General features: G+C 41.1%; 1 protein-coding gene across 5 annotated transcripts in view; it reads right to left on the bottom strand.

Annotated features, from left to right (window-relative positions):
* The window catches only part of LOC121281570 (formin-binding protein 1), a 274207-nt gene that overhangs the window by 4218 nt on the left and 246185 nt on the right, over positions 1-23804 (bottom strand). For 2 of the 5 annotated variants that reach the window (XM_041194555.1, XM_041194554.1), the window contains exons 15-16: positions 15553-15692; positions 14071-14640 (exon numbers count right to left, since the gene is read on the bottom strand). In XM_041194555.1, coding sequence (XP_041050489.1) covers positions 14462-14640; positions 15553-15692 — 319 coding nt within the window. In that variant the 3' untranslated portion in view covers positions 14071-14461. Of the gene's footprint in view, positions 1-5521; positions 6643-14070; positions 14641-15552; positions 15693-23804 lie in introns of those variants that run through there. The other 3 variants (XM_041194557.1, XM_041194556.1, XM_041194558.1) reach the window with 3 other exon arrangements.

The following is a 23804-nucleotide window of genomic DNA, read 5'->3' as shown; positions in this document are numbered from 1 at the left end:
CCAATCATCTACTGGCTAAATGACATTTTAAATATCCTGTCACTCTCATAAGGCAAAACAAGGACTGCCTCCTTCATAAAATTATCTTTGACAATTAAACTTGTATCTATCTCTTATGAATGGAAATTGGTTACAAGGACAAAGTGGCATGCATTCTTAAACAAAATCCAATGCACGAGTACCTGCACACTAGAGGCCTGATTTTCACAGAGTCAGAAAGACTCTGTGGATCTTTTAAAATGGTGGGTGAGACCCTGATGTGGAAATCCCACCCCCATTTCCAACAGATCCAATTTTTGTCAGTAGGGAAAAGGGGGAAGGTCATGATTCACACAGGACGGAAACCCGAACTCAGCAGGGCCATTTGAACTCAGAGCTGAAATCAAACAGACCCCATTTTGTCTGGTCCAAGGGCCTTAACCCACAGTGTTGGACTCATGAATTGAATCGATGCAAATGCTCTTAAAAGGGTAGATAAGGTCCATATAATGTCATGATCTGAATTCCCCACTCTTTAAATTTGTGCAGTTTCAATAGAGTTCATTGTTGGTGTTTCCCCAAGGGCTATCATTATCATTATGAATGCTTGGTTGAGTTTCAAAAGCTTAAAATCATCTCAGCAGGGAGTTCTGAGTTCAGTTTGATTGACAGCTTAAAGTGCCTATAAAAGGAAAAGGTGTCTTGATATTTGTTTGTTTTTATAAAGAAATTAACCAATTGAGGAGATTTAAAAGCTTTCAATGGATTTTATGAATGGGAGCTTTTTCACTATCAAGTGTAGGAGTGAGAACTGTATGAGATTGTTAAAAGTCGATTTTTTTCATCTCCACTGTATTGAACCCCCCCCCCCCACTAGTCACTGGACTAGTATTCCACAAGACCAAGGATAATTCTCTGGGGGCCCAGGCTTGAATCCCACCATGGTAGATGGTGAAATTTGAATTCAACAAAAAATCTGGAATTAAAAGTCTGATGATGACCACGAAACCATTGCCGATTGTCGTAAAAACCCACCTGGTTCACTAACATCCTATAGGGAAGGGGGTCTGCTGTCCTTACCTGGTCTGAACTACATGTGACTCCAGACCCACAGCAATGTGCCTGACTCTTAAATGCCCTCTAAACAAGGCAATTGGGATGGGCAATAAATGCTGACCTAGCCAGTGATACCCACATTCCATGAACGAATAAAAAATAAACAGCCCCCCGCCGAGGTATGGTCTGGTGAGCTGGGAAAGTTCCTAACTTGAGCTACCCGCCTTGGTAGGCAAAATCTCAACTGCAAGGTGATTTGAGGAAAAAAATAATGCAACTGGTGAATCTAACAGGGAGGTAACTACACAGTTGGAACAAAACACAGGGCTTGACTCATTCTAGGAAAGATTGCAAGTATAGATTTGTAGGTCCTGTGGAGGAATGATGTGCAAACAAGTGTACAATGCAAAGTGAAAAGCCATATATATTGACAGTCAGCAAACATACAAACAAATCAATGCATTTTTTCATCCACTTTCATTTTGGTTCTCCCATCCCACAGAATAACGTGCTAATTTGGCTGGGTCCATTTCCATGATTCAATGGGTGCACCACAGCTTAATTTTCAATAATGAATCGGAATTGCTTCACACGCCATCCGAGTCTGTTTTTTGGTAAGTAGCAGCACAGCTTGTTTGGAGGAAAACCAATATTTCATCCCACTCAAGGGCAGAGTGTGTAAAACCGATGATGCCACTGCCACACAATGTTGCCCTCCACTACACTCACCTTCAAATAAAGCTCTCAGGTGATTCAGAGAACCTTATGTACAGAGCTCTCAATTCCATAGGGAACAATACACCAGCAATTGGCAGTGTCTTCTGTATCATTTCCAAATGAATCTGAACAATTTATTAATTTTTAAACAGCTGTTAAAAGCCGTGCAGCCACCCTTCCACATGGAATGGAATAGACGAAAACCAAAACTGAAAGCACAAATCGCAGCAACCACAAAAGCAAGTGCTGAGCTCATCCAGAGGCTGAGGCAGATAAATGATAAAAATATCAGCATTTCACTGCAGCATTTAAAAAAAAACAATAGTTACAAATAATGACATCTACGTAAAGGAAAACATTCTGGTAATTATAACTCACATTTTTCTTGTCGGATGCTCATGTGCATTATTTCTTTCATTGGGATTCAGTGCTACTCTTTGTGTTTCATTCTATCTGATGTCATTGCAGGCTGCGTTTGAGTTTCAATCCTCATTTTGTTGGCTGTGCTTTAAAACTACTACTCAAGATTTTGCTAGTATTATTACCTGTATCTATTTTCATTTTATTCAACTGCTTTTAATACACAACTGATATGGATCCATTGTAGATTTGTAACCAGTTTACTACAGCACCTTTCCATTATCCACTGACAAGGAAGAGTTAGCAAACAGTGAAACTAGTCAAATTTATTGAAAGTGATCTCAGGAATCCCGATAGAGGAAATCTGATGGCCATTTTCTTCCAGTCAACTTAGTTCTACAGGAGCTAATCTTCAGTTTTATTCACCAATCACCACCATTCTCCCACAACTAAACTTCACCATGCTTACTTTTTCTACCTCCTATTTTCCATCGATTCTTAACCCCAGCCCACCTAGCAATAATTCAATCTTATTTACTTGAATGTACCATTATGAAACTCTGTATTGTTGCTATTAAGAGTTTAATACTCAAGTGTCTTTGATTAACAGCACAAAATGCACACTTAATAAGCTAATCTCAAGATACAACATTTTTGATTGTAAAGGCTGGTAAATAAAATGTGTCCAAGGAAAGAGGCTACATGTTAGGCCATGGAAAAAAAAATAAAGACAGATGGTGGAGGTGGGGGGCATCTCCTGGGTAAATGCCAGGCACTTTCATACAAGGCAGGTGCCTCTCACTATCTCCAGTCACTGTTTCCACCCAACCCAGTTCACTACAGATTAAGCTTCAATCATTTTTACACTGAATTCCTTATCTCTACTACACCATTATGAGAAGGTTAAGCATCCTTTTCACAGGAATCGAGAGAAAGGTGGGATAGGAGAAAATAAAAACAATCACAAGATGCTCTCATGTAATGCCTGTTGCTTGAACTGGTGGCAGTTGGGAAATACAGGAAGAGTTTTTCACTCAACCCTCCCCCATAAGATACATAGGAAGTGCGAGGTGGGGCGGGAAAGGGGCTTTGTTTTACGATGTTCACAATAGGTGATACTTTGCTGCATGTAGTGGCCTTCATTACATTTAAAAGAGAGGTTTGGTAATACTGCAAACAACAATTGCATTGTTTTACACACTTGCCTTTTTTCTTCATTATATCATAGGAAAATTTAAAAATTCTTCCATGGCGCAACATGAGCAAAAGAGACACATACCCTACATTTTAATAGGGTTCACTGATGCAGTAAATGTTTGCTGAAGTCCCATTAAACAAATTATTATTAAGGACGAGAGATTCAACCTCAGTTTGGTTTAACCTGATGTGATGTGACTACCACTACTCTTCCTGGACCACTGAACTCAAATACAAAATGGAGCATGTTAATCTGCAGAGATGATTTCTGAAAAAATCTAGTGCTAATCCGGTCCAAATTCAATTTACCATTTTTTAAAAAAACTGACCAGCAACACAAACTATAATCTTCACATTAAGTTGGGGATTTCAACCTTTATTTGTGGTCCTTCTAGATTTAAATATTCTTTATCAAACCTCAACTATCTTATACTCCAATGTACTATGGACTCCAATTCCTGCCCTCCAGCCTGATACCAAGGCCCCCTTGTGTTTAATGCAGCTATCCATCCAAAAAAAGCAATGACATCAAACAGAAGAACTGCTATCAACACACATCCATTAAAGAAAAAAAAACGGATTTCTGAATAAAAACAATAAATCTTGATGGCTGCTAATTAACTAGAAAAATACAAATTTGGAAGGAGTAAGACAAAAGCTTGTGCAAAACAAAACAAAGCTGTACTTTTGCTGTTAAATAAATCAATGAGGTATTTGTTTTTTGCAACTGTTGTACATATAATACTGATACAAACCCAGGGTTTCAGCTGAATTTGAAAAATATACTCTCCACTGTGAAGGTATACTTCAGTAATTTTAATTATTTTTTAGACTAAATCGATTTAGAACTACAATTGAGAGCAGCTTTTTTGTGTAGCTTAATTAGCTTTGATAACTGAATAAATAACAGAAGTATTGATCAAATTACTTGTCCAGGAAATTCAGAACTTTTAATTTGCTTGCTAAGATCGACACCTTAAAAGTAGCTTTTTACTGTTTTATTGATCATCAATAGTGGTGATTTGCAGCAGCAAACAGGTCAGCCGAATTCTGATGGCGATAATGACAGAAGGGTCAAATGCCATTGCCAGGCATTGTGCTGTGTTTGGCAATTTAATATCGGTCACTGGTACATGCAAGGATATAATCTGCATAACTTGAGGATTTTTTTGATTTTTGGAATTTATTATCAATCTCTAGGGGCTGCAAATAGACTGTGCCAGGGAGTGCATGAACATGCATTCACATAGACACAGATATCTCCTCCAATAAAGCGAGTTTCCAATCTCATCCATTCCTTACAGGAAGAAACCGAATGCAGATCAAACATATCTCTGGGGTGGTGGGGGGCGGGGTTGGGGGGGGATTTTGTGCTGCCCTTGGTGGCTGGATGCGGAATACAACAGGCATAGGCCTGAGAGCAGGTGCTTACCTGACCTCATGTGGAACAGTACAAGGTTTATAGTAGGTCACATAATTCACCCCACCTCCCTTTACCCATGGTCCAAGGCCTCCATTATCAGTTCATTCTGCTATGGGATCATGCTACAGCTGATATTCACTGCTGTTCCTTGGCTGTATGGTACAATGTTAAGCCAATGCTTGAAACTGTGGTCCTTGAAAAGAACATTAAAGGATAATCTAGAATAGGACAGCAAAATTGTAAAGTAAAAAAAAAAAATCGCTGCTGGAAGCCATACTAGGTTATAATCATTTGTTTCCCAGTGTCTCTCATTACTGGTTCTATGTGCACTATGAATGTAAACTATTAGCTTTCTCGCTTCTGTATTTTCCCTGATGTTTTGAAGTGGAGAAAGTAGTCACAAACAGCTGAAACCCTATTATTAAATATTTTAGCAGGCAATGGCTTGGTGGTGGCTTTAGGGAGTGCAGCTATCGTTCAGCAGAAACTCCGACATATACACAGGTAAACATGCAAGAAAACAAAATAAGAAGTGTCATATGGCCAGCAAGTCTACATCATTAGCCAATAAAATGAAAATAAAGAAAAATGTGCTGTTGAGTCCCAAGCAGTGACACTCATAAGGTGGGCACAGGTAGAGCAACAGGGCGAGCATGCAGACCAGAAAAAGTAGACTGAAGTTTGATATTGGGCAGTGCTATAAACATAATAATAATGATGTGATGGTAACGGAGAAATCTACCACATACCAGATGTATGTACTACATGACCACAAATGCACTTAGCAAGGCCAATTCAATCTAACTTTAATTTCTACATGTTTTGACAATTGAAAACAACACAACTCACACTAAAATGTGAATCAACCATACCTGCAGTAGATACAAAGATGTCATATTCTGATACCCAGTTAAGTGGCTGTAAGTAAATAAATATGGCTCCAACCCTCTGGCATTTTATTTGAATAATATTACTGGGCACAACCTTAAGAGGCTATTTTTGGTTGGGGATGCATGGAGATCCAGAAGAGGTATAAAATAAATAATTCAAACTATATGAAATTTATTTGAAAATAAACCGCAGCATAGCAGAGCAGAATGGATGAAGTCACTGCATCTCTCTTAATGGTTAGTTAGAGTGGATTGTTAGCAGCTCCCACACCCTTCACACTATTTTATCTGCTAAGAAAAGGAACTACATATTTCATTTCCAATGTAAATTAGCACAGTAACAAAAGGTGATGGATGAAAATATCCTCAAGATTTCTGAAGTCACATGTATGAGTTAGAAAATTAAAAAAACTTTGAAGACAGCAGCATTCAGGCCACATAGATATTGGGAACACAGTAATGTTCTGTGGTGACTCCAGAAGATTCCTTAACTTGTTATATAATGGAATAAAATAGATATGAAAGGATCAACCTATATCTTTTCACTTTTATTTCCCCCTCTTCCTGCCCTCACCCCAAGAAATACCTTTAACCTGGCTCTAAATTCAATTTTTGGTATGACAGTTACGCACAACCGTGCACAGTTACCGCTGTGGTCGTGGAGTACGTGGATACTGGTAAGTGGATTTCAAAATTCAACTTCTTTTGTTTCTTATGTTTTAAAAATGGGAAGCAAATTCAACAGTGGCATGCATCAGAAAACTGCTTTTGTTTTTAACATGGAAAAGTAGCCAGGTTAATTAGAGCAATAGATGGCATGCCGTAAAATAAATAGCAAGCACTTGCACCTTTTGTTCATAGAATTTTTCCCCTCTTTCTTGTTTTGCTTTTGATCATTAAAAACCAAACCAGGCCAATAATCCAGCTAATCTTCCATTTTTTAAATTGTTAAGCAGAAGAATGTGTCCTTGCATACCAGCTCGCCCCGTGATTCATGGACCAGCACACCACCTTAGGTACCTAGAGTCCAGAGAGAGGTAGAAAGGGACACAGGTTAGTAACACGATGGACTAAGTTAAAAATATTCTAGAAATCTTATAGGTGATGCAACTTTGATTAAGATCTTGTGATAGATTTTTTTAAAGATTCAAAAATGGTAGAACCTGGGTCCAGTAGGAAACCTCTGGTACTTTTTGCATGGCTCTCCAGAGCTTAAATAAATTTGAGGCAAAAGGTCAAACAGTGAATGCTAGAAATCTGAAATCACAATATAAAATCCTAGAAATACACAACAGGTCAGCCAAACTGAAAGAGAAGAAATGTTAAGACTTTAGGTATGATCAATTCCGGTGAAAGAAATTCTGATTCAAACAAAGAATATCATGCAGACATTCTCGGTACACTACCCTGAAAACAATTAATATTTATGCTTTGTGCTATTGACCATATAGTGGGGATTCTAACTCCAAAAACAGAAAGGTCTTGGCCTGGTGAAAGGTTGAAGTGTTAAAAATCCAAATCTCGACTCCAACACACTCACTTCTGCTTTTAATTGAGGGTGGGGTGGCGCAGACAGCCAACCTGCTCCCGGGAAGCGGGTTGGAACTTCAAATGTCATAATGTGGCTGCGTGCACTAATTTGAACTCACTTCTGGATGACCGTGTTCTGGTAGTTACAAGGCGGTGAGGATTGTCAGATTCAGGAGAACCCCAAGCGACTGGGCCCCCACCCCTTCTGAATGTCAAAAAAGGCGCAAGGCCTGATCATATTCCTTTTGTTTGCAGAGAACCGATCCCTGTTCATGAATGTATGTTGCTTCTAGCAGGTGAAAATGAGCCACATTACAAGCTCAACTTTAAATTGGTTGTTAGTGTAGCTATTAGCACACTCAAGATCTTTCAGCAAGTGCTGCTCAATAGTGGAATCACATCTAACAGCAGACATTTTGATTTGGATTTTGCTAGTGAGGGCTGGTTGAGAATTGTCTATACTCTGCCTATTATGAACAACTGAAGGAACACGCTGTTTGATTCGATCAGCGAACTGCATTCATACATGAGGTTTTGTTCTCTGCAAACAAAAGGAATATGTTCAAGCCTTGTGCCTTTTATAATTACCCAGGAGCTTGGGGAGCCTATTGTTCCCTGGTGCTTTCTTCATGGCAATGCCTCGGTCAATCAGAGTCAACTTGCCAACCAATCAGCACCCTTTTCTCCTGTAACATAAATTGTTATGATTGTTTGAATTTAGCATTCTTACATTTGACCTGATGAGTGCAAGACAAAAAGCTTTGGCAATATGTCTCTCTTTGCAGCAATATTCAAGCCATATTTTATTAAACTAATGTACTTTTGTGGGATTGATAATGTGTCTACATCGACATGGAAGAATCAAAGGTCTCTAGCCAGAATTTAAATTATTCACGAGATGCATAAAACTATTGCTGAATTTGACTAGACTGACACAGATACACTATAAATCCATGAGCTGAACTTAAATATACAGCGCAAATCTTTAACTGGTAGGACAGATTAAGGAGATGGTGATTTCAAATGCAGAGTGAAGATTTTTAAAATGGATACCATCAAGGGCCCCTACCAAAAAATACTTAAACTCGTAGTCCAAAAAAGATGATAGATGCATTGAAGTCCCCAGTATTATCTTGGTTTCTGCTCCCTTGAAAAGGGCATGGACCTCATAACCCACTATATATGTTCTGTTGGTTCTGAGATCCAATATCACCTTGCCGGACTTTTTGTTTTAACAACAAATGATTGGTCTGAAAGATATATCTGCTAACACACAGCTGTAAACACAATCCGTGCAGTTGCCGCAGAAAATAAGTTGCAGTCCCAAAAAAACAAACAAGCTTAAAAGATTTTCTTTTTAATGAACGTTAGAATGTGTTTTAAATCAGAAATGACAATAAGCAGAGCTATCATCTTGAGAAGAATGCTGTTTCAAAGTATGATGCTTCCAATTTTGGAAGTTAAACTACAAAAACATACATGATGGAAATGATTAATGGCAATAAATGCTTCTTTTCAAATGTCTTGGTTTTATAAACTATGCACAAATTTTCCTAAAATTTCTGATAATTAAAAGTAACATAAAAATGTTACCTTTTTCCTGAAAATCAAATAACCATTATTTTGAAAAATAACAAATCACAAAATGAATAAATGTTTCTTGGCAATTAAATGCTGGCAGGTTTTTGTAAATTGTTCTCACTAATTCTGTACATACTATAATTTATCACCATGGTTACTAACAGAACAATTTATAGTATTTTGGTGAGAACTTTTATTTTCTCGAGTATCTTCCATAAAGGCACAAATGTAGATCAGTTCTCACCTCAAATAAGCAAGCTATATTAATAACATAATGTAATTCAGCTACAGTTATGGTAGCAATAAGAGATGAGATGCAGGTTCAATCCTCTACTCTGCTGAGCTACATCTCACTTATGCTGCTGTGGGGAGATATCCAACAGGGGCCCCTGAACGTCTCAGTAGGCAAGAGGAGGGCATTAATATGTTGCTCTAATACACCTTATAAGCAGCACTGGTGGAGGCTTGAAAGCAAGTTTCCTGCATGTCCTCTTGGTTGCAGGAGATGCATGGTCTGGGAATAAAATAGATGCGGGTGGAGTGAAACATTTCTTTTAAGTACATGAAATCCCAACACAACCATACTTTCCTGAAAGAGAAGGCAAAAGAGAACCTTTTGCTCACTTTCACTAAAACATAATTCTTAATTTGTGCTACAACATGGTAAGTGCAGAGGTTTTGTGTGACCATTCCTTCAAAGGCTTGAGGCACTGTCTTTCAATCAGAAACTTTATGAACTTGAAACTTTGAAAATAAACGCCATTCCAAGCAACGAAGCAAATGATTAATCTTTTGTTGTTTGTACACATTTCTCCAATATACACTTTAACCAATTGTACTTCAGTAAAAAAAACCCTGTACTAACTGACCTTTCCATTACTTGTTATTTCAAACAAAGAATGCAGCTATTTACTCAAATAATTACTCATTTGTGGAATCAAAACTAGAAGATTCAAGATGGATAAACTAGAAATTTTTCCCAAAAAACATTAGATAAGAAATAGGAGCAGAAGTAGGCCATACAGCCTACTGAACCTACTCCACATTCAATAAGATCATGGCTGATCTTCTACCTCAGCTCCACTTTCCCGCCTATCCCCGTACCCCTTGATTCCTTTTGTGTCCAATAATCTGTCAATCGCCATCTCAGATATACGCAATTATGAAGCATTAGCAGCCTCTGAGGTACAGAAGTCCAAAGACTCACAACCCTCTGAGTGAAGAAATCTCTCATTTTAGTTTTAAATGGTTGAGGCCTAAACTTGAATCTATGGCTCCTAGTTCTAGACTCTCCAACCAGGTCAAACAACCTTCTCAGCATCTATCCTTTCAAGTCCTCTAAGAACTTAATATGTTCCAATGAGATCACCTCTCATCCTCCTAAACTAGAGGATGTAGACCTGACCCTTCCTTCCAGGGTTGAAACCCCCATTTCTGCTCCTGAACAGACAAAAGTACACTTAGCTTCCTCCAATTTTTCAGGGCAGCTTTCAGATGGAGGATCCTTCCAAACTGACTCGGTGCAGGAAACCTTGGAGGGAACATCGGAGAGAATCTGTGCAGAAGCCACACTCCCTTTTTAGGGCACTAGCTACTGTATTGTGTTTAAGTAGAATTTAAATGCCCCAAAGCTTCTTTGAAAAGCTACGGAGAGAAGGCAAATATGTAAGAGGGTAGGGATGGGTATGGTATGTGGGTAACGGGATCGGGTGCATAATGGGATAGGGTGGGTAAGGTAAGTAGGTAAGGGGGTTGGATGGGTAAGGTAAGGGGTAGGGTGGTAAGGTCAGATCAGGGCAGGTTAGGCAGTGAGGAGGGGGGGTAGTTTGGTGGTGGTGGTTAGTCTGGTGGGGTGGGGATAACGGGGAGGGGAAGAGTCAGGTCAGGTGGTAGCAGAGAAACAATGGGCTGAAGGTTCATTGGGTGGTGGGGCTATGTTACTCTTAAGTTGGGAGGGGAGCCAGTGAGAGTGATTTGGGGTCAGTACAGCTACCCAGGTGTTAGACTGGGTTTTAGTCTGTCTAATGTTTCCTGAGTAACTATCCAGATAAGTAAGTGGGAACTGTCCGTAGTCTCTGACTTTAACTCAAGAGTTGGAGACTCTTGAATCTCTACCAGGAGAGGGTCCTGAGGGGCAGGGGAAAAGTCCATCTGAAGTTCAATCTTCCTGGGCAATTCCCACGGAGTCACTGCATTGGGACTTCCGAGGGGTCCCATAGTTCATCTTGGGGAGTATGTCCCATCTCAGAAGACCTCAAAAAAATTTTTGGCTCTATGGTGCACACAATTTCTGTACATTTAAAAGGGTCCAGTTTTCGGATATAAATGGTAATCTTTAAGTACCTAACACAAAGCAGTTTTGCTATTAAGCAATGTTAAGCTTGCTCTGCACTGAAATACTGATCAATCTTTGCCTGGGATTGTTGTCTACTACACAGCATGTGCTAAAAGAGTAACATAGGGAGCAGGCAACTTGCATATGAAGATATACAAACATATACATTAATAACAAAAATGTACTATACTGATTTTCTGAAGTCCCCAGAATCAAATCAGTGACTGGTATCAGTTAGGCTATATATCTAGATTAGGTAAACTTGTACACAAATAAAGCCAAACATTATCTGCTCAAAATAGTGAACTCTGAACTTCCAGCTGAAGGTCAGCATTCATATAGTGGGTTTGGTGTGATGGAATAATTTCAAATTAGAGATATGAAAGCAAAACACTGTGGATGCTGGAAATCTGCAATAAAATGAAAATGACGGCAATACTCAGTAGGTGTGGCTGCACCTGAGAGAAATAAACAACAACCGCAAAGTTCCCTTGAAAGGTCACAGATCTGAAACATTAACGCTGGAGATGGGCTTGAAAACGAGAGGCCTGATAAAAAGGTGGCGGAAGGCATCGGGAGGCCGCCACGGAATAGTACAAGAGGCAGGAACCCCAACAACACAGCTGTCTGCTGACTGGAGGTGGGCGGCCAATTAGTTGGCTAATAATCAGTCACTTCCTGACTCCATAGGTTACCTCTATGGCCCATGGAATGTCCCTCCTGGCAGTTCTGTTTTCCCCAGCAGCCACAGTGCCCCACTGGAGTGTGCACCCCACAACCCATCATTGAAGCCTAGTCCCAGCACAGTAAGAGAAAAAAAACCTTGCCTTCATGGGTAGTTTAACCTGGAGGCATCCTTTCCTTCTTCATGCAGCCTCAGCCATGGTCTCCTCTACCAGTGGCGCTGCTGTAGCAGCTCTCGAAGCAGGCCACTGTCCCCCACTGGACAGCGGTTCTGGCAGCCAACAGTAACATGTCGCCCAGGGACCCAGGGACCTACCCATCTGTGCGGGGTCAGGTCCTGCTTTCGGTCCCAAGGTGGGGCTAATTATCTTATCAAAAAGTCTGGTTTCTGCTTCTCTCTCTCTCCATAGATGTTGCCAGGCTGCTAAAATTTCTAGCCTTTTCTATTCAAATTACTGGCATTTTTGATTTATTTATTCGTTCACGGGATGTGGGCTTTGACTAGACAAGCATTTACATTCTATCCTTAATTGCCCTTGAGAAGGTGGTGGTGAGCTGCCGCCTTGAACAACAGACTATGTAACACATAAGGGGCAAACCCCTAGACTATTACTCAGGGCTGTTCTACTTAAGATTGTTGGGTCAAATTGAGTGCTTTATTCTGTTTATACAATGATTCTGGTCTGTAAATAGGAATAAAATATGTAATAATTTTAAAGATATCAAAGGGCATTTACTGACACTTTTTTGAATTGTAATTCTTGTTCAGGCATCAAGTGCAAATTGTTTCTTTAGTGTACATGTTGTTCTGTTGTGGAGAAGTCCAACACAATGCAATTGCTGTGGAGCTATATGCTCGGATAACAATAATTACATTGAGAAATATTTGCATTTTGTTGGCTTAGTTGCAGATCAGTTTTCCATTAATATACAGTAAAGAGTTAAGATTTTGAGCATGTAAAGGTCTTCATTGTACTGAGAACTGATTAGTATTAAATTTATACCAAAAAAGTATTGTTTTTAGAGTGATTTTCTTCAAACATAATTCTAAAGCTAATGCAACAAAGCAAAGCATTGCATTAAACAATAGCAAAATAATGTGGATGCTGAAAATCAGAAATAAAAACAGCAAATGCTAGAAATGCTTTGCAGGTCTGGCAGTATGTGTAGAGACAGAAACAAAGCTCTGAAGAAGTCATATGGACTTGAAACGTTGACGCTGTTTCTCTCCACAGATGCTGCCAGGCCTGCTGAGATTTTTCCAGCATTCTGTTTTTATTGCATGAAACATAGCTTATGCTTCACAAACTCTAACACTGGTAAATTGCTGGGCAGTGAAAAGGACTATCAAGCTTGTAGATATAATATATGGCTCCATGCTACAGAAAAGTATTCATGCAATCTCTGCCAGTATGGTACTCCAGCTCAGAAGAATGCCAGCTTCCACATGTATAGACTTGGTGTGCAAAGTAATTGCATTCAGTACTCTGACTCATATCTGTTAACCACTCTGCTCAGGTTTTCTTAAACATAGAGCAAGTAGATTAACAACTGAAACAGCAATGTCAATTAAAAACATATTTTAAAACTGGTGCAAACAAAGCTGCTGACTGACATGTACCTGCTGTGCCAAATGGACAAAATTGTTGCTACCCTTGGCAACCATGAAAGGAATCAAATTTAAAAATATAACCTAACAGCTTTAAAAAATATGGTCAAGTAATAAGGATACCAATATCATAATACAGTGCACCCAACTGAAATGCAAGTTATGTAATGAGTGCCATGTTTTAAAGAGGAACACTATTATTATTAAACAAAGATATGCAATTCATTAGGTTACTTACTGACAAAACCTTTGATCTAGGGTTTTATGCTGGATGCAACTTCATTGTGGAAAAACCCAATTTGTAGCACTGGCATCGTTTTTAAAATGACATTTGCCTAATGTAATCAATGAACAGTTTGCCAATTAAAATGGCCCCACTGAGCCATTCCATTAGGGAGAAAGTAAGATAGAGAAAAAGTGAGAGAAAATGAATTTGCATTTACATCATACTTATCATTATCCCTGGATGATCCAAAGTACTTTAAAGTGTAGTTACTGTTGTAATATAGGACAATGTTGGAAAGGAAACAGAAAGAAGGCAATGATACCTCCACTGAAGACTATCTATACTACAAATGGGGTCTCACTGCAGTGCAGCTGTATCCAGCTTGGGAGTAAGTAGAGGATTCTGTTGGTGAGTAAACAATTAAAATTTAGTTTTAATAAATAAAATTGAACACCCATTTAATAATAGAGTAAAATATGCATACAAATTAGAACATAATAATGAACTTAATTGCTTTCAGCGTTATATTTAAATTTGCAGCTGTATCATGATGTGATTTTAATTTTCAAACTCAAAAAAGGGTGTTTGTGTGTGTGGTCATGGACAATGGAAGTTAGTTTTTTTGTGAAACCTAACTCAAGTATTGGCATTGATATCATTGTGTGCCAAAATGCAATCTCACTGAGCAGACAACAATTAATGCTCATGTTCTCCCTCTCTGCTCCACAAGAAGTCAAAATGCTTGTTCACATAGTGCACAGTAATGCAGTTACATGACCACACTGTGTATTGCACTTAGTAGCATTCTAATATCTGTGGGTAACACAGCACATGGCCCTGTCGGACAAAACTTTCACCTAGAGTTTTCTTAAAACTAGATGTAAGTCATTGCACCTTTGGTATTTCTGTCCAAATATACTTCCACGTAGGATGTTGGAACGTATCCTTCTTCATCCTCATTCCGTCGGACTCTTGTCCAACCATCTCCTTTATCTTCCTCTATCACGCTCAGTGTTTCTCCTTCCGCCATTGCTATTGTTCCTTCATTTTGACCTGAAATGAAACAAGTTGTAAATATCAGGTAAAATCGAATCAGATGACAAATACAGGCAGCTTTAGGCAAAAACTCCTTTCTGCTTTATTTCATCCTTTTATAAGCTATGTACCTCTAAATCTATCATTTGGGACAGGAACGCAGTTTTCTGGAGAACTTGTAGATTAGTTGATTTTCTTTATTTGGGAGGCTTATGCACTGTTGCTATTTTTTAATCTTAGTGACCTCTGAAATGTTTCAATTAAAAGAAGAGACTTGGAAAGGCATAGGCTGGACTCCTCCATAATATGCACCATTTCTTGGTTGAGGCTGTAGCGATCTCAGCTTTGCCCAACTACAATATTGTTCTGTCACTATTTGTTGGGATGCAAACTGTTTTCTGGTTAACTCTTCTGGTAATTTGCCCTCTGCTCAGTGACCATCCCACAAAACCAAGGTTGTTTAAGTAAACCTGGACCCTTTTGCTCAATGGCAAACTGCTATGCTTTTTAATCCCTTCTGCCTTTGCTGCCAAGTATCATAAGTAAACAATCATACTGGAGCCATCTGTTTCCCTCTCCATCTCCACAAAGCACAACTCAAATTCTGATGCTCACCTCTCCCTTTCTCCAGATTATTGCTCAGTTTCTCACCACACCTCGCTAAAAGAAAACCATCTCTCAGAGTTCAGCCACAAGGCACTGACACAGTGGGAGATAGAAGGGAGTGAATTATTTGATTCATTCTACTTTTGGGGCAGCGCTTCATCTCCATTTTGGCCCTAACCTCAACAAGTGCGTTGGAAGGTCAGTGAATTTACTGTGTGGGAAAATTGCAGGAGAAAATCTAGCATTCTAAAGCACATTGGATCTCGAAGATTGTAAAAATGCCAAGAGGTTTCTGAGCAATAGTTTTCTCCGCAGTACATATACCTTCAAAAGGATACATGGCTTTGCATGTGCCAATTGCTGCCAGTGTTTCTTCATCATCAAACTCATCATCAAATTCACTCTGTGCTGCGACTTTTAACTGAGGGTCTTGGTTCTGTTCTTCGGTGTAACTACCATCAGGACTGCTCAAGAAACAAATACACACAGTAACTATAGAATACTATTACCCAAAATACACAGAAGCAGATGCACAGGCAACTGCTGCATAAGGCTAAATAGAGATGGTGCAGTAAAGCAGTGCAATGTCACAAAACACCATTCTGATTCATCCCAACATAACCATAAATATTTTTCTGTAGCACAACAATTAAAGAACAAATTAAATACTTACTCCACATAACAGTGAATAATTTTATTTAAGAAAAATTACAGCAAGTAATCCAGTGCAGTACAACATGCATAGGGGAACTTCGCAACCTTCTACACTTGTAATCTGTGCTGCAACTGGTGCCCGACTGCTGCAATTATGCATTAAGAATACTGGAGCCCATGAAAATTTGAGCTAGCCTGAAGAATAACATTATAATGTAGCCTTCACTTTTTCATAGGTTGGTAGTTTGAAACAATACGTATATTATTAATCTTTAGAGTGGACGCACAAATTATCCAACCTGGGCATGTCTGGGTTTCTAATGTTACAGCCAAGAAAGTGTATCGTGCAGTAGGGATACCTTTTTTGGCACTTGAGAAAGCATCAAAACTTGGTCTGGTTGTGTCTATGAAATAATCATACCAATCATTCATTCTGTGACGTTTAATCGGCAGAGGGAAAAAAAGAACATTTGGAAGTGACTTTCACTTGGAGCCAATTTTTTTCCAATTTGGGTCCTGACTCCAAAATGGACAGTGAAAAATCAGTAAGGCTGGAGAAAAAACGAGGTACCATTACCAGGCGTATTCTATAGGCTACCAACTAGTGGGGAAGATAGAGGAACAATTTTGCAAGGAAATTATAGAGAGGTGCGAAAATTATAGAGTAGCTATTATAAGGATTTTAATAATCTTAATACAGACTAGGATAGTAATAGGCAGAGAGGAGGAAGAGTTTCTGGAGTGTGTTCAGGAGACTTTTCTGGATCAATATGCTTCCATGGAATGAGACTGTGCTGGATCTGGCTCTAGAGAATGAGGTGGTTTAAGTGAATCAAATGGCAGTAGGGGAACATTTAGTGGACAGTGATCATGGTATAAGATTTAGTTCAACTATGGACAAGAAGAAATCCAGAGTAAAATAATTAATTTTACAGCAATGTGGTTGTTTCTTAAAATGGTCTCTGAAATGGCCTAGCAAGCCACTCCGTCATATCAAACCACTATGAAGTCTAAAAGGGACGAAACAGGATGGACCACCCAGCATTGCCCTAGGCACTGGATACGACACCCAGCCCAGTCAACCTGGCAAAGTTCTCCTTAGAGTTACAGCACAGAAGGAGGCCATTAGGTCCATCTTGTCCATGGACACCCAGGTGCCCTTTCTAATCCCACCTTCCTAACTTAAGGTGCAGATCCAGGTGATTTTAAAAGAGTTTAGAGTTTCTGCCTCTACCAACTTGGGCAGCAAATTCTAGACACCCACTACCCTCTGTGTAAAAAAGTTCTTCTTCATGTCTCCCCTACACCTTCTGCCACTTATTTTGAATCTATGTCCCCTGGTTCTAGAATTCTCCATCAAGGGAAACAATTTTATCCTGTCCATTCTATCTATTCCCCTCATAATTTTGTTCACCTCAATCAAGTCACCTCTCAGCCTTCTTTGTTTTAGGGAAAATAATCCCAACCAATCCAATCTCTCCTCGTAGCTACACTTTTCTAACCCTGGCAACATTCTTGTAAACCTCCTCTGCACTGTCTCCAGACCTATTACATCCTTCCTGTAATGTGGTGACCAGAACTGCACACAATGCTCCAGTTGTGGCCTCACCAGTGTTTTATACAATTCCAACATTATATCCTTAATTTTATATTCTATACCTCTGCCAATGAAGGAGAGCATTCCATATGCCTTCTTTACAACCTTGTCTACTTGAACTGTTGCCTTCAGGGACCTGTGTACTTGTACACCAAGATCTCTCACTTCATCTACTCCTCTTAGTATATCCCCATTTATTGTGTAATCCCTGTAACTGTTTGACTTCCCCAAATGTATGACCTCATACTTCTCTATGTTAAAATCCATCTGCCACTTTACCACCCACTCCACCTATATCGTTTTGGAGTTTATGGCTATCCTCTACACTATCCACTACTCGGCCAATCTTTGTGTCATCTGCAAATTTCCCAATCATGCCCCCCACGTTCACGTCCAAATCATTAATATGTAACACAAACAGCAAGCATCCTAACACCGAGCCCTGTGGAACACCACTTGAGACAACTTTCCATTCACAAGAGTATCCATCAACCATTACCCTTTTTTTCTTGTTACAAAGCCAACCATTTATCCAGTTTGCCACATTACCCCGAATCACATGGGCTTTTACTTTCCTGACCAATCTGCCATGTGGGACCTTGTCAAATGCCTTGCTAAAATCCATGTACAAAACATCCACTGCACTATCTTCATCAACCCTTCTTGTCACTTCCTCAAAGAATTCAATCAAATTTGTGAGGCAAGACCTTCCTTTAACAAATCCATGCTGACCATCCCTGACTAGCCTTTCCACATGACAGTTAATCCTATCTTTCAGGATTGATTCTACTAATTTGCTCACCACCGATGTAAGACTAACTAGCCTATAATTGTTTGGCATTTCCTTTGATCTCTTTTAAACAATGGAACTACGTTTGCATTTCTCCAGTCCTCCAGTACCTCCCCCGTATCTAGTGAAGATTGGAAAATCATCCTCAGAGCATCTGCCAGCTCCTCCCTGACTTCCTTCAGCAGCCTCGGAAACAATCCATCTGGCCCTGGTGACTTATCAACTTACAAGAATTTCAACCCTTCGAGTACTTCCTCTCTCTTTATGTCTATCCCGTCCAATATCTCGCAGTGTTCCTCCTAGACTACCATATCTACATCCTCCCTTTCCTTTGTAAACATGGAGACAAAATATTCATTCAAAACCCTACCCACAGCCTCTGCATCTACACATAAGTTTCCATCTTCATTTCTGATAAGTCCCACTTTTTCCCTAACAAACCTTTTAGCATTAATGTATTGGTAAAACATCTTTGGGTTATCTTTAAGTTTATTTGCTAATCTTTTCTCATGCCCTCTCTTTGATTTCCTTTTTTACTTTGTCCCTGCACTTGCTATATTCGTCTACGCTATCTGCAGTGCTTAGTTCTTTGTGCCTGTTGTACGCTTTCTTTTTCTGTTTGATCTTCCCCTGTATTCCTCTAGACAACCCGGGGGGGGGGGTCTAGATTTGGCAGTACCACTCTTATTTTTGAAGGGGACATGTCTACTTTGTACAATTAGGATCTCGATTTTTTGTGCTTCCCACTGGTTTTCCACTGTTTTATCTTCCAGCAGTGCCAACCTCAGCCAAGTCCCTACTGCAAAATTTGCCTTCCCCCAGTTCAAGACTTTTACTCCTGCCTTATCTCTGTCTTTTGCATGGTAATGCTAAATCTAACTGAATTGCGATCACTGTCCCTGACATGGTCACCAACTGTCACTTCACCCATTTGCCCTTCTTCGTTCCCCAAGACTAAGTCTAGAATTGCATCTCCTCTCATTGGGTTTGTCACTAATTGGTTGAAAAAACTTTCCTGGACACACTGCATGAATTTTCCTCCCTCAGTGCCCCTTATATTGTTTGAATCCCAGTTGATATTAGGATAGTTGAAGTCTCTTACTATTATTGCCCTCTTGTTCTTACAAGCAGAAATTTGCCTACATATTTCTAACGTCTCCCTTTCACTATTTGGGGGTCTGTAGTATACTCCCAGTAGTGTGACTGCCCCTTTCTTATTTCTAAGCTCAATTCATAAAGCCTCGTTTGTTGACCCATTTAGTATATCATCTCTTCTCACAACTGGAATTGATTCTTTAACCATTAGTGCTACCCCCACTCCTTTTTTATCTCCTACTCTATCATGTCTGAAGACTCAATAACCAGGGATATTAAGCTGCCAGTTTTGACCCTCCTTTAACCTGGTCTCCATTATAGCAATGACATCCTGCTGCCATGTGTCTACCTGGGCCCTTAATTCATCTACCTTGTTTGTAATACTCCTTGCATTGAAGTATAAACAGTTTAACCCCAACAATTTCCCTTGCTGGACACTTTGTAAACTTTGCTTCTCCTGTAACTCCATGTCTATCACAACGTCCCCAGCTAATGTTCTACGTCCATTTTTACGATCTGAATCTGACCTATCTGATCCTACTCCTGGGATCCCAACCCCCTGCCACACTAGTTTAAATACTCCCCAACAGAACTAGCAAAAGCCCCTGCAAGGACACTGGTCCCAGCTCTGCCTGGGTGCAGCCTGTCTGGTTTGTATAGGTCCCACCTTCCCCAGAGCCAGTCCCAGTGCCTCAAGAATCTGAATCTCTCCCAGCTACACCATCTCTCCAGCCATGCGTTCATTTGGTCTATCCTCTTTTTCCTGATCTCGCTAGCACGTGGAACTGGGAGTAATCCTGAGATTACTACATTTGAGATCCTGCATTTTAATTTATCTCCTAACTTCCTGTACTGAGCTTGCAGGTCCTCATCCCTTAGTTTATCTATGTCGTTGGTACCAATGTGTACCACAACCACTAGCTGCTTACCTTCCCTCCCCAGAATGTCCTGCTGTTGCTCCGTGACATCCTGGACCCTGGCACCAGGGAGGCAACATACCATCCTTGATTCACCTTAGCGACCACAGAAGCGTCTGTCTGTGCCCCTAACTATTGAATCCCCTATCACTATAGCCCTGCTACTTGTTTTCCTCCTGCCCCTCTGAGCTGCAGCGCCACCCATGGTGCCGGGAACTTGGACGTTGCTGCTTTCCCCTGAGAAGCCATCCCCCCTACAGTATCCAAATCAGTATATCTGTTAGAGAGGGGGATGACCACAGGGGACTCCTGCACAACCTTCCTGAGTCTTTTACTGTTCCTGATGGTCACATTCCCTTTCTGCCTGTGTAATCTTCACCTGCGGTGTGACCACCTCGCTAAACGTGCTATCCACGACTTGCTCAGCATCGCGGATGCTGCACAATGAGTCACCCGCAGCTCCAGCTCCGAAATCCTGTTAGCTAGAAGCTGCATTTGGACACACCTTCCGCACACATGGTCACCAGGGACATTGGAAGCGTCCCTCATTTCCCACATCCTGCAGGAGGAGCATATCATGGGTCTGAGTTCTCCTGCCATGACATCCCTCTCAATTAAGCTAGTTACTCCCTTAAAAAATAGGCTAGCTCGGGGCCTTATTTATGTTAGCTAGGAACCTTGTTTCTTGACTAATTATACCTGTACAGTACTACTCTACACTTTTTCTTTTTAGCTCCTACCTCAGTATTAAGCAATGAATTACTTTAATAGATTGAAAAAAAAACTCACCAGGATTTACTCACCAATCAGCTGCTTTGTTTAAAAAATCCACTTTCAGAAGAGTGTCCCTCGCAGGTCTGGTGCACTCCTGAAGGTACTGCCTCTCCCCCTCTCTCACTTTTTTTTGGTTTGAGGAGGAGGGAGGGATGGAAACACTACAGCATTGTAATGTTTGGGGCTATTCCGTTCTTTGACAGTGAGTCCTCCTCGATCCCCTTCTGAGTTGTGGTGACTGCACTGACTTCTCCCAGAATGCTTCTCAGTCACTTCTCACTACCGCCCTCTGTTGGATGCTCTTCCTCCTGTTGAGTGCAAGGGTCCCTCTCCTCGATCCCCTTCTGAGTTGTGGCGACTGCGCTGACTTCTCCCAGATTGCTTCTCAGTCACTTCTCACTACCGCCCTCTGTTGGATGCTCTTCCTCCTGTTGAGTGCAAGGGTCCCTCTCCTCGATCCCTTCTGAGTTGCGGCGACTGCGCTGACTTCTCCCAGAATGCTTCTCAGTCACTTCTCACTACCGCCCTCTGTTGGATGAACATCTGGGGGATTGAGCCAAACTTGGGAGAGCTGTCCCACAGACTAGTCAAGCAACAGCCTGATATAGTCATACTCACCGAATCATACCTTACAGATAATGTCTACTTTTGACCATCAGCAAATCAGCTAAAAAGAAAAAATAAGTGCTATAAGTGGCATTTACTCAACAATAAACTGTTCACTGATGCTCAGATTGTGTTCTGCCAGAGCCACTCAGCTCCAGACCTAATCATAGCCTTGGTCCAAACATGGACAAAAGAGCTGAACTCCAGAGGTGAGGTGAGACTGACTGCCCTTGACATCAAGGCAGCATTTGACTAAGTATGGCATCAAAGAGCCCTAGCAAAACTGGAGTCAATGGGAATCAGGGGGAAAACTCTCCGCTAGCTGGAGTCATACTTAGTACAAAGGAAGATGGCTGTGGTTGTTGGAGGTCAGTCACCTCAGCTCCAGGACATCACTGCAGGAGTTCCTCAGGGTAGTGTCCTCAGCACAACCATCTTCAGCTGCTTCATCAATGATCTTCCTTCCATCATAAGTTCAGAAGTGGGGATGTTCGCTGATGACTGCACAATTTCAGCACCATTCACGACTCCTCAGATACTGAAGCAATCCATGTCCAAATGCAGCAAGACGTGGACAATATCCAGGCTTGGGCTGACAAGTGGCAAGTAACATTTGTGATACACCAGTGTCAGGAAATGACCATCTCTGACAAGAGAATGTCCAACCATCGCCCCTTGATGGTCAATGGCATTACCATCACTGAATCACCCACTATCAACATCCTGCATGGGGGTTACCATTGACCAGAAACTGAACTGGTCTGGCCTATAAATACTGTGGCTACAAGAGAAGGTCAGAGGCTAGGAATTGTGCGACGAGTAACCTGCCTCCTGACTCCCCAAAGCCTGTCCACCATCTACAAAACATAAGTCAGGAGTGTGATGGAATACTCCCCACTTGCCTGGATGAGTGCAGATCCCATAACACACAAGAAGCTGGATACCGTCCAGGACAAAGCAGTCTGCTTGATTGGCACCACATCCACAAACATTCACTACCTCCACCACTGGTGCAACGCAGCAGCAGTGTGTGTACCATCTACAAGATGCACAGCAGGAGTTCACCAACGCTCCTTAGACAGCACCTTCCAAGCCCAAGACCACTACCACCTAGAAGGGCAAGGACAGCAGCTAGATGGGAACACCACCACCTGGAGGTTCCCCTCCAAATAACTCACCATCCTGGCTTAGAAATATATCGCCACTCCTCCAGTGTCACTGGGTCAAAATCCTGGAACTCTCTTCCTAACAGTACTGTGGGTGTACCTACACCACATGGACTGCAGTGGTTCAAGAAGGCAGCTCACACCACCTTCTCACGGACAACTAGTGATGGACAAGAAATGCTGGCCCAGCCAGCGAAGCCCACATCTGATGAATGAATTTAAAAAAAAAACCATTGACCAGAAATTGAACTGGACTAGCCACATAAATATTGTGGCTAAGAGCAGGTCAGAGGCTGGGAATTCTGCAGCGAGTAATTCACCTCCTCACTCCCCAGAGCCTGTCCACCATATACAAGGTACAAGTCAGGAGTGTGATGGAAACTCTCCACTTGCCTGGGTGAGTGCAGCTCCAACAACACTCAAGACGCTTGATACCATCCAGGACAAAGCAGCCCGCTTGATTTCATCCCATCTACCATCGACGCACAGTGGCAGCAGTGTGCACCATCTGCAAGATGCACCGCAGCAACTCACCAAGGACTCTTCGACAGCATTTTCCAAACCTGTGACCTCTACCACCTAGAAGGATAAGGGCAGCAGATTCATGGGAACACCACCACGTGCAAGTTTCCCTCCAAGCCAAACACCCCACTGACTTGGAACTCTATTGCTGTTCTTTCACTGTTACTGGATCAAAATCCTGGAGCTTCCCTCCTAACAGCACTGTGGGTGTGCCTACATCACATGGACTGCAGCAGTTCAAAAAGGTGGCTCACACCACCTTCTCAAAGGCAATTAGGAATGGGCAATAAATGCTGGCCTTGCCAGTGACACCCACATACCATGAAAGAATAAAAAATTCGGGGAAGGGCCAATTTCAGGTGAGAATGAATCTGGCCCAGGAAAATTGGAATCAAATAAAAGCACAATACTGCAGATGCTGGAAACCTGAAATAAAAACAGAAAATGCTGGAAAA

Source organism: Carcharodon carcharias, chromosome 8, assembly GCF_017639515.1.
Source record: "Carcharodon carcharias isolate sCarCar2 chromosome 8, sCarCar2.pri, whole genome shotgun sequence".
Classification (NCBI taxonomy): domain Eukaryota; kingdom Metazoa; phylum Chordata; class Chondrichthyes; order Lamniformes; family Lamnidae; genus Carcharodon; species Carcharodon carcharias.
The sequence above is the reverse complement of the archived record's forward strand: the minus strand, read 5'-3'. Positions and strand labels throughout refer to the sequence as shown.